This window comes from Montipora capricornis, chromosome 3, assembly GCF_036669925.1.
Source record: "Montipora capricornis isolate CH-2021 chromosome 3, ASM3666992v2, whole genome shotgun sequence".
Classification (NCBI taxonomy): domain Eukaryota; kingdom Metazoa; phylum Cnidaria; class Anthozoa; order Scleractinia; family Acroporidae; genus Montipora; species Montipora capricornis.
In genome coordinates, this window is record NC_090885.1 from 71378591 (window position 1) to 71391005 (window position 12415).

At 39.3% G+C, this 12415-nt stretch overlaps 1 protein-coding gene across 4 annotated transcripts; it reads right to left on the reverse strand.

Moving 5' to 3' along the window:
* Nucleotides 1–4232: 4232 nt before the first annotated feature.
* Nucleotides 4233–12251, reverse strand: LOC138043915 (LIM domain-binding protein 2-like). 4 transcript variants are annotated; one of them, XM_068890437.1, is made up of 6 exons: nt 12199–12251; nt 10197–10247; nt 9575–9634; nt 7719–7932; nt 6847–6892; nt 4233–5346 (listed from the first exon to the last, which is right to left on the reverse strand). In XM_068890437.1, exons 1-6 carry the CDS (start codon nt 12212–12214, stop codon nt 5326–5328), a joined length of 408 nt encoding a protein of 135 aa, XP_068746538.1. In that variant the 5' UTR covers nt 12215–12251; the 3' UTR covers nt 4233–5325. The 4 variants fall into 4 exon arrangements, with proteins under 4 accessions (XP_068746538.1, XP_068746535.1, XP_068746537.1 ...); XM_068890434.1 differs by lacking the exon at nt 6847–6892 and having other exon boundaries at nt 7719–7929; XM_068890436.1 differs by lacking the exons at nt 6847–6892; nt 9575–9634 and having other exon boundaries at nt 7719–7929.
* Nucleotides 12252–12415: the final 164 nt, after the last annotated feature.

Here is a 12415-nt window from a genome sequence, read left to right on the forward strand (position 1 = left end):
GGGACGCCGGTACTACTTTGCGATTCATGTCTACTAACAATTTCACCATTCTCACAGCTCATTTGGGGTTTTGCCGCCGCTACCACTATGTTAATGTCGTCAACGTATCTTTTGTACATTCTTACTCCTAGGCATGTCAGTTTACTCTTCAGTTGCCTATCCCACCAAACCATAAACACCTGGGCAATGACACCTGTGAGCTCTAAACCAATTGGTCCACCCTCTTGTTGTAATCTCATCTCATTGTTAAATGTGTAAACGTGATGTTTCATGATGAATTTAAGGGCCACACTGAGGGCTTCGGTTAACATTCTCCTCTTTTCTCTGTAATTGGGTACTCCATTAGGTCTTACCCATGGTGCAAACCTCTTCTCCTTTACGTCTTGAGTTCCACTTCCTGTCACGGTGGGTGGCCTTCCACGTTCTGACCTTCTCTTGGGGCTTACACTCTCCAAACCGAGGCTACTGATCCTGCTCTGGTCTACGTTAAGTGCAAGGTAGAGCCCAAACTCGTCATAATCTATGCACTCAAAAGTAGTATCGCAGCCATAGAATATCTCGCAAATCTTCTCAATGGTGAAGTCTATGTCAAGCCTGGGGTACAATGCTTTTACATCCGCTGACCCAATTATTACGTCTTCGTCGCAGCCTTCGTCATTCACTCTCTTTATCTCTGCCATCATTTCTTCGGTGCTCATGCAGATACTATCTTCTCTCTCTTCTATTCTCTTGAGGATCATTGACATCAGATGCGACATTCTCTGGTTGAAAGATGACTCAGCTCCGCACACCGGCCTAGAGGGTGGACCAGTTTCAGGGTCATTACACTTCTTATGATCTTTCCTGAGAGTATACAATGGCGGGAGAGGATCGTTACAGCTGACCATATTATTCCTGATCCGGCCCTCATTTCCATTGTCTTTCCCAGCTTGCAGTATTCGTGTCCACATTACAGAATGGGCATTCATCTCTTGTTCTAACTTTTTATACTGGCCTGCCGTTATGATGGTATCGTTCTGGATATGCTCCTCGCATGACCTCATGAGGTCATGCGAGGAGCATATCCAGAACGATACCATCATAACGGCAGGCCAGTATAAAAAGTTAGAACAAGAGATGAATGCCCATTCTGTTTCTGTTACAAAAGGAGGCTATGACTCTGTCATATTCATCCCTGTCACACCCAACTCTGAACTAAAGAACAGGATGCAGAACGAAGTGAAAAGACAAGGTTTCAAGATTAAGATAGTCGAACAAGCAGGCACGTCACTAATAAGACTGCTACAAAGAAAGATCCGACCCCCTAAGACATACGTCGTGTGACAGAGAAGATTGCTTGGTGTGCACGGGAGTGGATGGGAAGAACTCCTGTGACACGAATAATGTCACATACGAGATAGTGTGAAAAATGTGGAGATATATATGTAGGAGAAACCGCCAGAAATGCATATACTCTTGGAAAAGAACATCTAAAACTCCTGGAGGGGAGAAAAGAAGGATCGGTGCTGTGGAGACACTGCAGAGAGAAACACGAAGAAGAAAGACAAGTATTTAATATGAAAGTTACGGGATCATACAGAAATGACTCGATGACAAGGCAGATCGCAGAAGCCGTGCGAATGAAAAATGTTCCACCTGAACGGCTAATGAATAATAAAACGGAATGGAATTACTTTAAAATCCCAAGGGTCGTAGTAGACAAAGACTGACCCCACCTTTTTAGCTGTTGGGTTTTAGAATAATCTTTTAACAAAGGCATTGAAGAGGCTCGACATAGAGCGAAATTAATCTGCCAAAACTTTTTAATACTTCTTCTTTTTACCGAAGTTTTAAAGAACATTTTGAAAGAAATTTTAGAAGATCTTCACAGGAGCCAAGAGTTTGGAGTGTCGAAGAGATAAACACAAGGTTAAAACATGGTTTCGTTGACAAAATCCTTCCTGACATCAGCGCATAAAATTGGTAGAAAGAGAATATTATTTGCAGCAAAACATTATTTGCAGGTCACGTGGTGGACTCCCGGCCAATGAGAAGGAAGGAAAAAATACATCGAATGATAATTGTTAATTATTATTCAACACATTCTCACAATGTCCAAATATGGTCATAATATTGTGATCGTTGCAGGAACATATCATATATCTTTATTTACCCTCGGATTTTAGAGTAGCTTTATGTGGCTAGTATCTCCGCGCATTTACCCTCCCATGCAACCATTATGGTACAACACAAAAGACAGACCCTAACACCGGGAACTCCATGCCCTTCTCTTTGCGAATAGCGTGTGTGGGTTATTTTGTCCCAAAAGGTTAGGCACATTGACGGGTGGCGAGAGGGGACCTACGGTTATCTGAGAAGACTACAGAAGAGTCTAGCCATTTGCAGATGTCGTTACAAAGGCAGCACTTTCCTCAGTTATTTTAAGACCCAGAGTGTTGGTCCGGCCGGAGTCTTTCTCACGACCTCCCGCATGGCAGCCGGTGCTCAACCAACTGTGCGAGGTTGAAGTCATCTTTTTGTGCTTTAGTCTCAGTCACTGTTTTATTACTATACAACTATTCACGTCAGTGTCGGTGGCTAGCGATGGGTGTTTACCACTAACCACCTCCACTTCGGTGAATAGTTGTTGATTATCCTCTAAATAATCCGCATAAACCCATCTCCTGGATTTCCTACGAAAACTGCAGCAGTGAGTGAACCTGAAGCGAACGAGGCCACTCTCTAATATTTTTCTTCGGAACGCATGGAATTGCGGTTATGCACGAATAGACCAATTAAGATGCGCTGTATCATCTTGCCACATTGAAGATCTCAGCCTGCTGTTTTTCATTTCACTCGTCGCAACCTCAAACTGAAGAAAGTTTCACTGTCACGCAACAAAAGAAATAAATTCGAAAAATCGTTCAATGAAAAAGGACAAGAACTTGGAATTTTGAAGAAAACAACTCTTTTAACCACCTCTCATATTCTCAGGTCTGTGCGGTACAGCGTATCTTACTTATTTGTCGAAGCGTTTCACGTAACTTTAGGAGACGCCACGTGGTCCACCAATATGGCGGCCAAAAATCAACGGAAGACATCTGGAGTTCACTTTGCGATGAAAGCTCTTACTTTCCGCTCGTGAGATAGAGTACATGTGCATGAACACATATCCTAATGTACTTGAAATGCTCAAACTGCTGAGATTCGTAGGGATAGCCTTTTTTAAAAACCAACTAGCTTTGTATCGTGGTGTCACGCAATCGAACGCAAGGTGACAATTCGGAATTCATACGAATGCTGTATTTTCGAAACGAAAGACGTCACGGAACTGGAAATTTGAAAAAGATTTATTTCTAGGCCATCTTCAATTTCCTTTAAATAAAAATTCAGAAGACCTTGTGACTTTGATTTTATAATTAATTTTGATGACGTTACAGTGAAAACCATCTATTGTTTTCTTTCTTCTCTCGTGGGGTCCACAAGGTGGTCCAGTTGGGGGTACACGTTATGACCCTGCCCAAGACATTAAGATCTCATTACAGTCCACGTACGAACCATCGTTAAATTACCGCAAGCAAAATTGTACATCTCCCTTCCCCTCCGCAGCATTGCAACCATTTAGGTACACTGGTACATAAAAGTGTATTGCCCAATCGATTGTTCGAAATTTGAATTCAGGCAATGAAATTCAAATTACAGTATTTGGAATAATTTTATATAATTAGCTAGCGAACGACTGGAAAACAGCCACTGAAAATGGCTCTATCTTCTTGGTAGTAAAGCCTAATTTTTGGCTGAATGTGTAATTTTTTTTGGATAATATGGTTATTTAATGGTTTTCTAGGCAACATTTCACTTGAAATTTGTTACTTTGTATACAAATGTGTTTACAAAATGGATCAGAGACATTTTGTTTTGCATTCACGGCTGTGTCAGTTGGGCAATGTCCCTAAAGAAGATACAGCAGCGGCGGAGATGATTAGCTGCAAGCTAGCAGTTGTATATAGAATAAAATGTTACTTTAGGGTGAGGCGAGAATATGCAAATCTTCCCTCGCCACCTCCTTTCACGTCTTGTCACTGCTTGCACAAGGCGCATGGAGTGCTTGCTTACGGCCTAGAGATGAAGTTAAGTATTTAATTGTTCATCGAATAAAGCAGTTCTCTAGACTGGCAACAAAATCATTTTTTGTCTGCAAGTTTAGACTACTGCAAACAGAACTGTCAGTGAACAGTTAATGTTGCCACCACTTCGGCAGAAAGTGTTTTTATTGTACGCGCTTTGTCAAAATAAAACAAAATAAACAGTAACAGTTAAAATAATGGAGAAATAATGTCAGCAGTGATGGCAAGTCTTTTTACAAAAAGGGAACTTGCCAACAGAACTTGTCTTGAGTTAAAGAGGGCAGCATCAACAAGACATGGTCTGAGATGACCCTCATCTCTCTTGGGTCTCTGAGCCACTTGCAAAACAAAGAGCTTCCTAGCAGCTTTGGTCAAGCTATTTTTTTTGTCTATCTTTAACATTGTGGGAACAAGATTTTTCCTATTGCATGGAAAAAATGCAAAAAGGTTAATGTTTGTATTTTTTGACTGCCCTGGTCCCAGACGTTTTTCTTGAGCCTTGAAGAGGTGAAGTCGAGACGCGAAGCAGCGAGAAGAGAAATTCGTCTGGTTACCTTGGACTTGAATCTCACTTTCATGCAGACGCCAGCTATCAAACACGTCAAATTGATAACTGAAAAAAGGGACCAATGGCAACTTAGCAATCACACATTCCCTCGGTATTACCAGTCAAACGAACCAATCATATTGATTTGCGAGTTTGTAAAAAATACCCATCAATTCGAGCCTGACGGTCAGATCCTGACCCTGGCGTCTGCATGAAAGTGAGACTCAAATCCAAGGTAACCAGAGGTTGTTCTCTTCTCACTGCTTCGGGACTCATCTTCACCGCTTCGCAGCTCTCTCGTGGCTCAAGAAAAACCTCTGCGACCACGGCATTTTTTGAGTGAATAAAAAGTGAATACAATAGGATTCCCAACCAGTCAAAATATATCGTAAGAAACAGCATAAATAACTTTACATATCCCTGGCTCATAAAATCTCTACAATATAACCCTGTTGCACAGAGCATGTTTTGTGGGCAAGAAGGCCAGTATGCCTTCCATATATCCATCCTGAAAGATCCTCAGGCTTTTGAAAGGCAACACGTTGCCAAGAAGTGTTTCAGTCTCCTGGATTGTCATCTTGGTTTGGTTTTCTGTCAGTACTCCACAGGCTCGGGCTTCCACTCATCGGACTGTTGCCAAAGTCTCCATCATCTCCAACACCATTGCTTGCATCATATTGAGTGTTCTCCAATCTGGACCAAAAAAAAAAAACCAAGACATTCAATAATGACAAAACTTGCAACTAAAACCCTAAGAAAATGCAACTGAAAGATGCACTTTGCAGACAAACTGAAGTCTCTGGTAAAAGTATATAATGAAGTAAATGCTGTGGGGGAAACTTTCATCCGTGTGTAAGTTTACCCTGGTTCAATCCCTCTTGTGCATTTGTAACACAATTGCAAGAAAAGGGTGCACCCATCAACGTTATGTACATATACATTTACATGTTCCACCACTTGGCGAAGTCTCCTTTGACTTGAGCCTTCTTTTGCTTTTGTGGCCTCATATACCATAAGCCTTTCCAAGACATCACCACCAAGCCAGCCACATTTTGAGTAGTTTTGTTTTGGAAGATTCAACTACAAAAGATGTGAGAGATGGAGAGCGAGGAGTTGCTTGCCTGTCGTCCCATTTCGCGATGCCTAAATTCAGATATTCCTATGCTGGCAATAACAGGAATAACTTTGGGCCAAAAATGAATGTACTGAGAAATATCAGTGCATGTTTTTGTGTGGTTTCCTCTCAGGAATCCAATCTCAGTACCACAGTCAAATTTCTGGTCATACCGCTGCCTGGCCTGACAATGATAAATATTATTAATTTTTGTACTAATTAGTAGTAGAAAGTGGCTGGTTACTGCTTGTCTTTGGCCAGCAACACTGGTGCACCATTGGTAAGCAGAATTTATTTTCTTTCTTATTCACCTTCTACATTTCAAAAACAGCCAGCTGTTCTGACAACCTTGAATAGATTGTGTGCATCACAGGGACCATGAGGATAAACCCTTTTAAATAAAACAAATTGCATCTGTCCAAATAAACCAATTTAGAGCCTAGTCCTACACATCAATGTATTCACTTTTCAATGACTTTGAAAGTGTGGCCACCAATGTAATGGTGGCATTTAACCAAGGCCAAAGGATTTTTAAAAATGCCAAAGGCATTGAATGTCTTCCAGTGTAAATAAAGCCACAGAAGAGATGCTCTTCTGTAATGAAGGACCATGATAATAACGTGTTGTTGCAAGCGAGCAAATCATTTAGAAATTACCTGAACACAAAGAATGGCACACCATTAAACAAACATTGAAATTACTTGATTACTTTGCATAAAACAATGTTAACCATTAAGTATGTTATTTGATTTAAGGACAACTTGAGTCTGAAAGGTTAATGCAAGCATACTGCGCTTTCTTCGGTCAATATTACCCCATCTATTTTGCTCTGACAAAATAAACCCTGACAAAATTCATGGCCAGCTGTCAAAAAGAAAACTTCATGCTGGAAATGCCTGACCTTGCACTGCTCCAAGTGTCCTTTGTTAAAAATTATTAAATTTCTCATTACCACAATAATAATTATTTTTAAGCTCTTTTAATATCGTCCAAACCTTACAACATACAAGCATAATGAGTGGAATTGATCCACTGATTTCTTTGTCAGAGGTCAATAGATGAGTGAACATTTCACTTACCGAAGAAAAGTCAGCTAAATCACTTTTGCCATCTTCGTAACCCAATCTGTGTTTTCAATATTAGTGAATTAAAGTACTTAGTAATTGGTTGATTTATAATTCAACTCTAGTAAAACCCACGCACTTAATACTAATCGCCCATTGTTCCATAAACTACCGGTATTGTTTACAAAATGTGTATGCTTTTCAAGAAAATTAATTAGGGTTTTCTTTGGTTTATCAATTATTACATGAAAGCTCGAGTCACTGGAGGTGATTCTTAGTCGCTACCCTTGTGCTTAGCAATCTCCCAGAGAAGGGGGGCCCCCATAACTTCAAATAATGCATGCTGAGGAGTTAGATTTATTTTTTTAGATCATTTTCAGTACCATGCTGCAATGTTGTAACGAGTTCAGTGAACACAGTTTGGGAAGTGGAAGTTACAAGGGTCAAATTAATTTTGAATGCTGATGACCAATTCAAAATGATTTTAAAAGTTATCACATTTCTGGTTGCTTCTGTTTGGAGTGACAATATTTAATTTGCAGCCCAGAATAATAATAATTATTCTCTAAGAGATGGTATGCTCAAATTGAAAACAAGCAGAATCACTGGTTACTCTGACATCTTGTAGTTTATAGATCAGGTTTAAGGCAAGCAAGAAAAACCTTTTTTTTTTTAAATGCTAAAAACTTGTAAAAAAGTGATCAGTGTTTATTAACTTGTTTTTCCTTTTTAACTTATTACTCTGTCACATTGCAAATAAATGAAACAAGCAATGAAACAAGCAAGGCTATCAATAGCCAAAAGTGAGTAATCCATTCTTGTACAAATAGGTTGATACTTTTTTTCAAAAAAGAATTCATAAAATAATTAAAGCCATTTTAACACACCTTGTAATAAGCCTTTCATCTTCATCTCCGAATTCTCCACCCATGAGAGATGGCTCTCCAACCACCATGACATCTTGAGTTGCTATTGCGAAACCTGGTGTGCTTGGGGACTTCTTCTTACTCGATGTACTATTCATTCCAGTGTTAGGAGTTGATGAATTCGCAGTTGCTGGCTTGCGTTTCCGCCTCGTCCTTGTTGGACGCGTAGTATCTGCTGGAAGAAATACAGCAAACTGTTGTACCCGTACAGATACTTCTTCTGCTAAACTAGCATGTTGCATTACGACCTCACCCAAGACAAAAATGCACCTAACAAGTGCCTGGTAACTTTGAAATGGTTATGACCACAAGTGAGTTCAATGGTTATTTCAACAGAGGAGAATTTAACAACACAGCACAGGTCATAGAGTTAAAATAAGCATAGGGAAAAACGTTTTCTTATCTCCTTCTTTTAAGTGCTATCACCTTGGGTGGATCCAGGATTTTGTTTAAGAGGGAGAGCAGGGAGAGGCTAAAGAACTGTACACTAAAGGCTTGGGTAGTCTGCAGACATGACCCCTGTCAGAATTTGAGATTTCTCCATTTTATAATATTCTTGCACACATCCCCATGGTGAGCTACAATAGGTGAAGCTAGGTCAGACAAGGACTACAATTAGTAAGCAAATTTGCTTGTCCACAAGTTTCCTTTCAGTCTAAGGAGTTAAACAAAACCACCCCTAGATCTGCCCCAGTGTCACTTTTGGCATTTAGCAGCTTTGAAACTGTCAGTCTACAGACTTCTTTCTCGACTTGGACACTGAAAAAGGAAAATGGGCAGAAGACCACAATAGTCTTTGGTAACCTTTCACAGTAAAGCAAAAAAATTGTAAATGTGTCACAAAGGATTAGCCATGGACCACAAGCTGATTTGTTTTTAGATATCCAAACTGAAAAAACTCTATAATATAACGACCTCAGGATGGAGTTTTACCACAAGATGTGCAAAGAACAAAACTAGAGACAATACTGGCCTTTCATTGGGCTTCCTAGTGGTAAATAAATTTTTCTTTAAATTGGAACAGTTTACTATGAATAATTTAATAATAAGATTCACCCCCTGCACTTTAAAACAAAAAAACCAGAATTCTATAAATGCACAAGGAAATAGAAGCAACCTTGTGTATCAATAATGATTGTCTTACATTTTGTTCAAATCTGCTCATTTTACCTAAACTTTTTCCTTCCCCTATAAACTAGCCATCTTTTAACCCTTTCACGCCCAATAGTGACACTTAAAGATTTTACTCTAATGCCAGACGATTTTACTCGTCAATGGGAAGCCCCTCAGAAGTGAAAGGGTTACAACATGAAGCTGAACAATATTCAGCTGGTTTAGACAATAAACTCAGCTTTACTTGAATAACTATTTTGGGTCACAGAAAATGCATTGCATCTTCAAACAGGAAACAATTCAAGGCATGAAACTTTGCAAATTTAGTTTTGTTTTCTCTGGTCTTGAAAACATGTTTAGAGATCAGTTTTTCAGAATAAAACAGATCTTAGCCTCACAAAGAGCCTATCGGCCCAAACCATTATCTGGGCTTTACTAACAGAAACAGGTCCCATTCTACCACAGGAAGCCCAACTGACACAGAAAGACTATGGCAAGACTTTTTCCCCCAAACAAAAGTAATCTACTAATGGAAAGGAAAGGAACTTTATTTATTTACAGGAAAAGCACTATATCTAGTGTCTAGTATTCTAGCGCTGGAGCACAAATTGGGGACACTGTAAATTGAAACCAACAAATTGACGCAAATCAAATCCAAGGACATCTTGTGGTAAAGCTCCATCATGAGTTGAACTGAGGCTGACCTTTTTTTGAAGCAGGCTGCCCAGTCAGTGTTCTGTCAAGAAGTTTAGGAAAAGGGGATCCTTTTGAGGAGAAACAAGTATATATGAGATGTTCCAGGATTTGATGAAGGAAGTAAAAGGAAAATGGTTTAAACCCAGAAATGACAGACCTTGATGGAATTTGATCATCAGGCCAAGTGTAAACCAGAGAAGAACTGGTTTATGACTGGTGTTTTGACAACCTCAGCTGAAGTCAATTTCAGAGTCTAGAGTCAACCCTTGACTCCGAAGACAAGTTTTGCTTCCAATGCTGAAAAGTCAGTCACAAACAGTCGTCTTCAGGGCTACACCGACCTGAAGGATCCAGTTCCATAAAGAAACAACATTGTTTTCTATGTCAAGTTATATGTTACCAAAAGAAAAAAAAACGCCCCACTGCATTAAATAAAATGTCATGTTAATTATTACACTTTCATGCCACTGAACACTGATAATTACAAAAATATTTAGGCTTGCAATGTTTAATGATCAGTCTCCTTATAACAATGCAATTCCAAAATCTATCCTTTCTTAACAACGATTATTATAGATATTTGAAAACCAAAGATAGGGGGAATAAGTATAGTGATCAGTTAAGGCCTACCTGGAGTCGTTGGAGTATTCGGCTGCCACATCATGTCACCTTGGTTATATTCTACAACACATGAATGTTAAACTTTCAAAGGTTCTTCAAAACAAGCCACAGCTTCATTGCATAATGCAATGAACTTTCTTGGTAGATCACACATCCCAATTACAAAATACATCCTGTTGACTTCCAACAAGGCAGAAGTACTGCAATTTTCGTAATTCTGCAGAATCTCATCTTCAAGCGCCAAACTGCGTTTTAGGCTTCCTTCAATCAAAATTCCCACGCCAAGAGTTGACCCAAAACCAGACAGCCAAATCAATAATAATCATATTTGATGTGTGACATAACCTACCGATCAGCATCTTTGGTTCACACCATACATTAGTACATTCGAACTCAACACCGATGGAAAGCAATACAATCTGTATGAAACTTTTTACCAAAGATTTTCGAAAAACACCTCATAATGGTATTCGAGCTGCGAACTAAACAAAAACAACCCAATTCAATTTTGCGGAGGCAGAGTCAATTTTGCTGGATATGTTGGAAATTTGATTGATTCAAGCCAAAGAGCACAAGGTGACATTCCTCAGAATTATGAACACATTCTGCGGATGTTAAGTACAAACCAAATTTCTCAATGAACTACGATGGCTAGTTTGCAGCAATCTTTGTAAATCGCGATCTTGCAAAGTTGTCTTGCACTTGACTAGAGCGGTAAGATATTCAGCACACTAATCTGTGAAACATTTGCTATTGCTGCTGTTTTGAAGTCCTGGTTTGCGTGATGTTGACCTTAAGTGGTGCTGTGACCTTTCATCACCTCCCTATTGATGTTTGATTTGTCTCGCAAGGAACTGAAGTTTCGTTCAGTTTCATGACGTACTATGATTTTTTTCGGGATTTTTTGGGGGTTTAATTAAAGAGTTCAATGATTTAAACTGAATCATTTAATTTGGTTATTTTCATACAGAAAGTAAAATTACCGTAAAGACTCGCAGATAAGCAGCACTCGCAGATAAGCCGCACCCCGAGTTTAGCAACTCAAATTTTGGAAAAAAAGTTTTTCATGAAAAGAAATCCAAAGTCGAGACCATGAAGTGTTCTGTCTTCATCCAAGGCAAACTCGCCATCAATGGATCGAAACATACTTTAAAGTCTTACCCGTAATTTTAGCTCTTTAGTAGAATAAACATCATGTCCACCACTTATGACATATGATTGATATTATTCTGGTATTTGTTCACATGTATTTCTCCATTCAAGGCAGTTTTTCCATAGAATTTTAGGCGTAAATTTGTTGTTTTCTTGCATGAACTGTGCGAAGCTGTGTAACCAGGTATAATATCGGACGATGGAAGACTGGACACCGAAATTCACAGCATCTTTCCCAAATGGTCTCGCAGATAAGCCGCACCTACGATTTTGATCGCAACTTTTTGGAAAAAAGGTGCGGCTTATCTGCGAGTCTTTACGGTAAGTCGGCTTGCCACATCACATTTTCACATCTTCGTGTTGAAACAGCGCAACGTGTATTTTCGTTCCTGTATATCTAAAATGCATTTATTTTTTAACAAAAGACCACTCCAAATGTTGACAAAATCATTGTCCCGAGGCTTTGGGTTCATGTACATCTAGTTAAAAGCTGCAAGACAGTCTCAGACTGGCAATCCCGTGTTTACAATTGCTTGCTGGTGCGTTAAATTATGGATTTTCAATACGCTTGTCATTGAAGTGTTTTTGGTCACTTCAAAAAAATCTTGTAACTTTAGTTTACAAGACACTGCTATGCGACATGCAAAAAATCTGAAAACATTCACCTTTTTGTGTTTAATAGGCCAAAAGCCAAACTTTGCATAGTCAGACGACGAGACTGTGTTTTATTTTGTGACATTACTTTTCAAATGCATCATTGAACCTTTTGAGAGGCAAATGCTTCGGAAAGTTAATGTGGCAAACACATTGATCATGAACGAGTTTGGTGGTTCGCTTTCTGAGCGGTACTGTATCTTACCTGGGGGAGCATACATTCTTTGCCACCTCTGAAACAGGGTTGACTTCAAACATTCTGTTCATATGGGAAAATATACTGTTAACTAAATCAATTATGGCGCAAGAATGAATTACAACACAGACTTTTGGAAAAAATCACCCAGTTAAGGTAGCTTGCAACAAAAACACTTTGAAATTGGGTGACAAGGCAGTCTAGGAAAAGATGCAATTAATGCTTG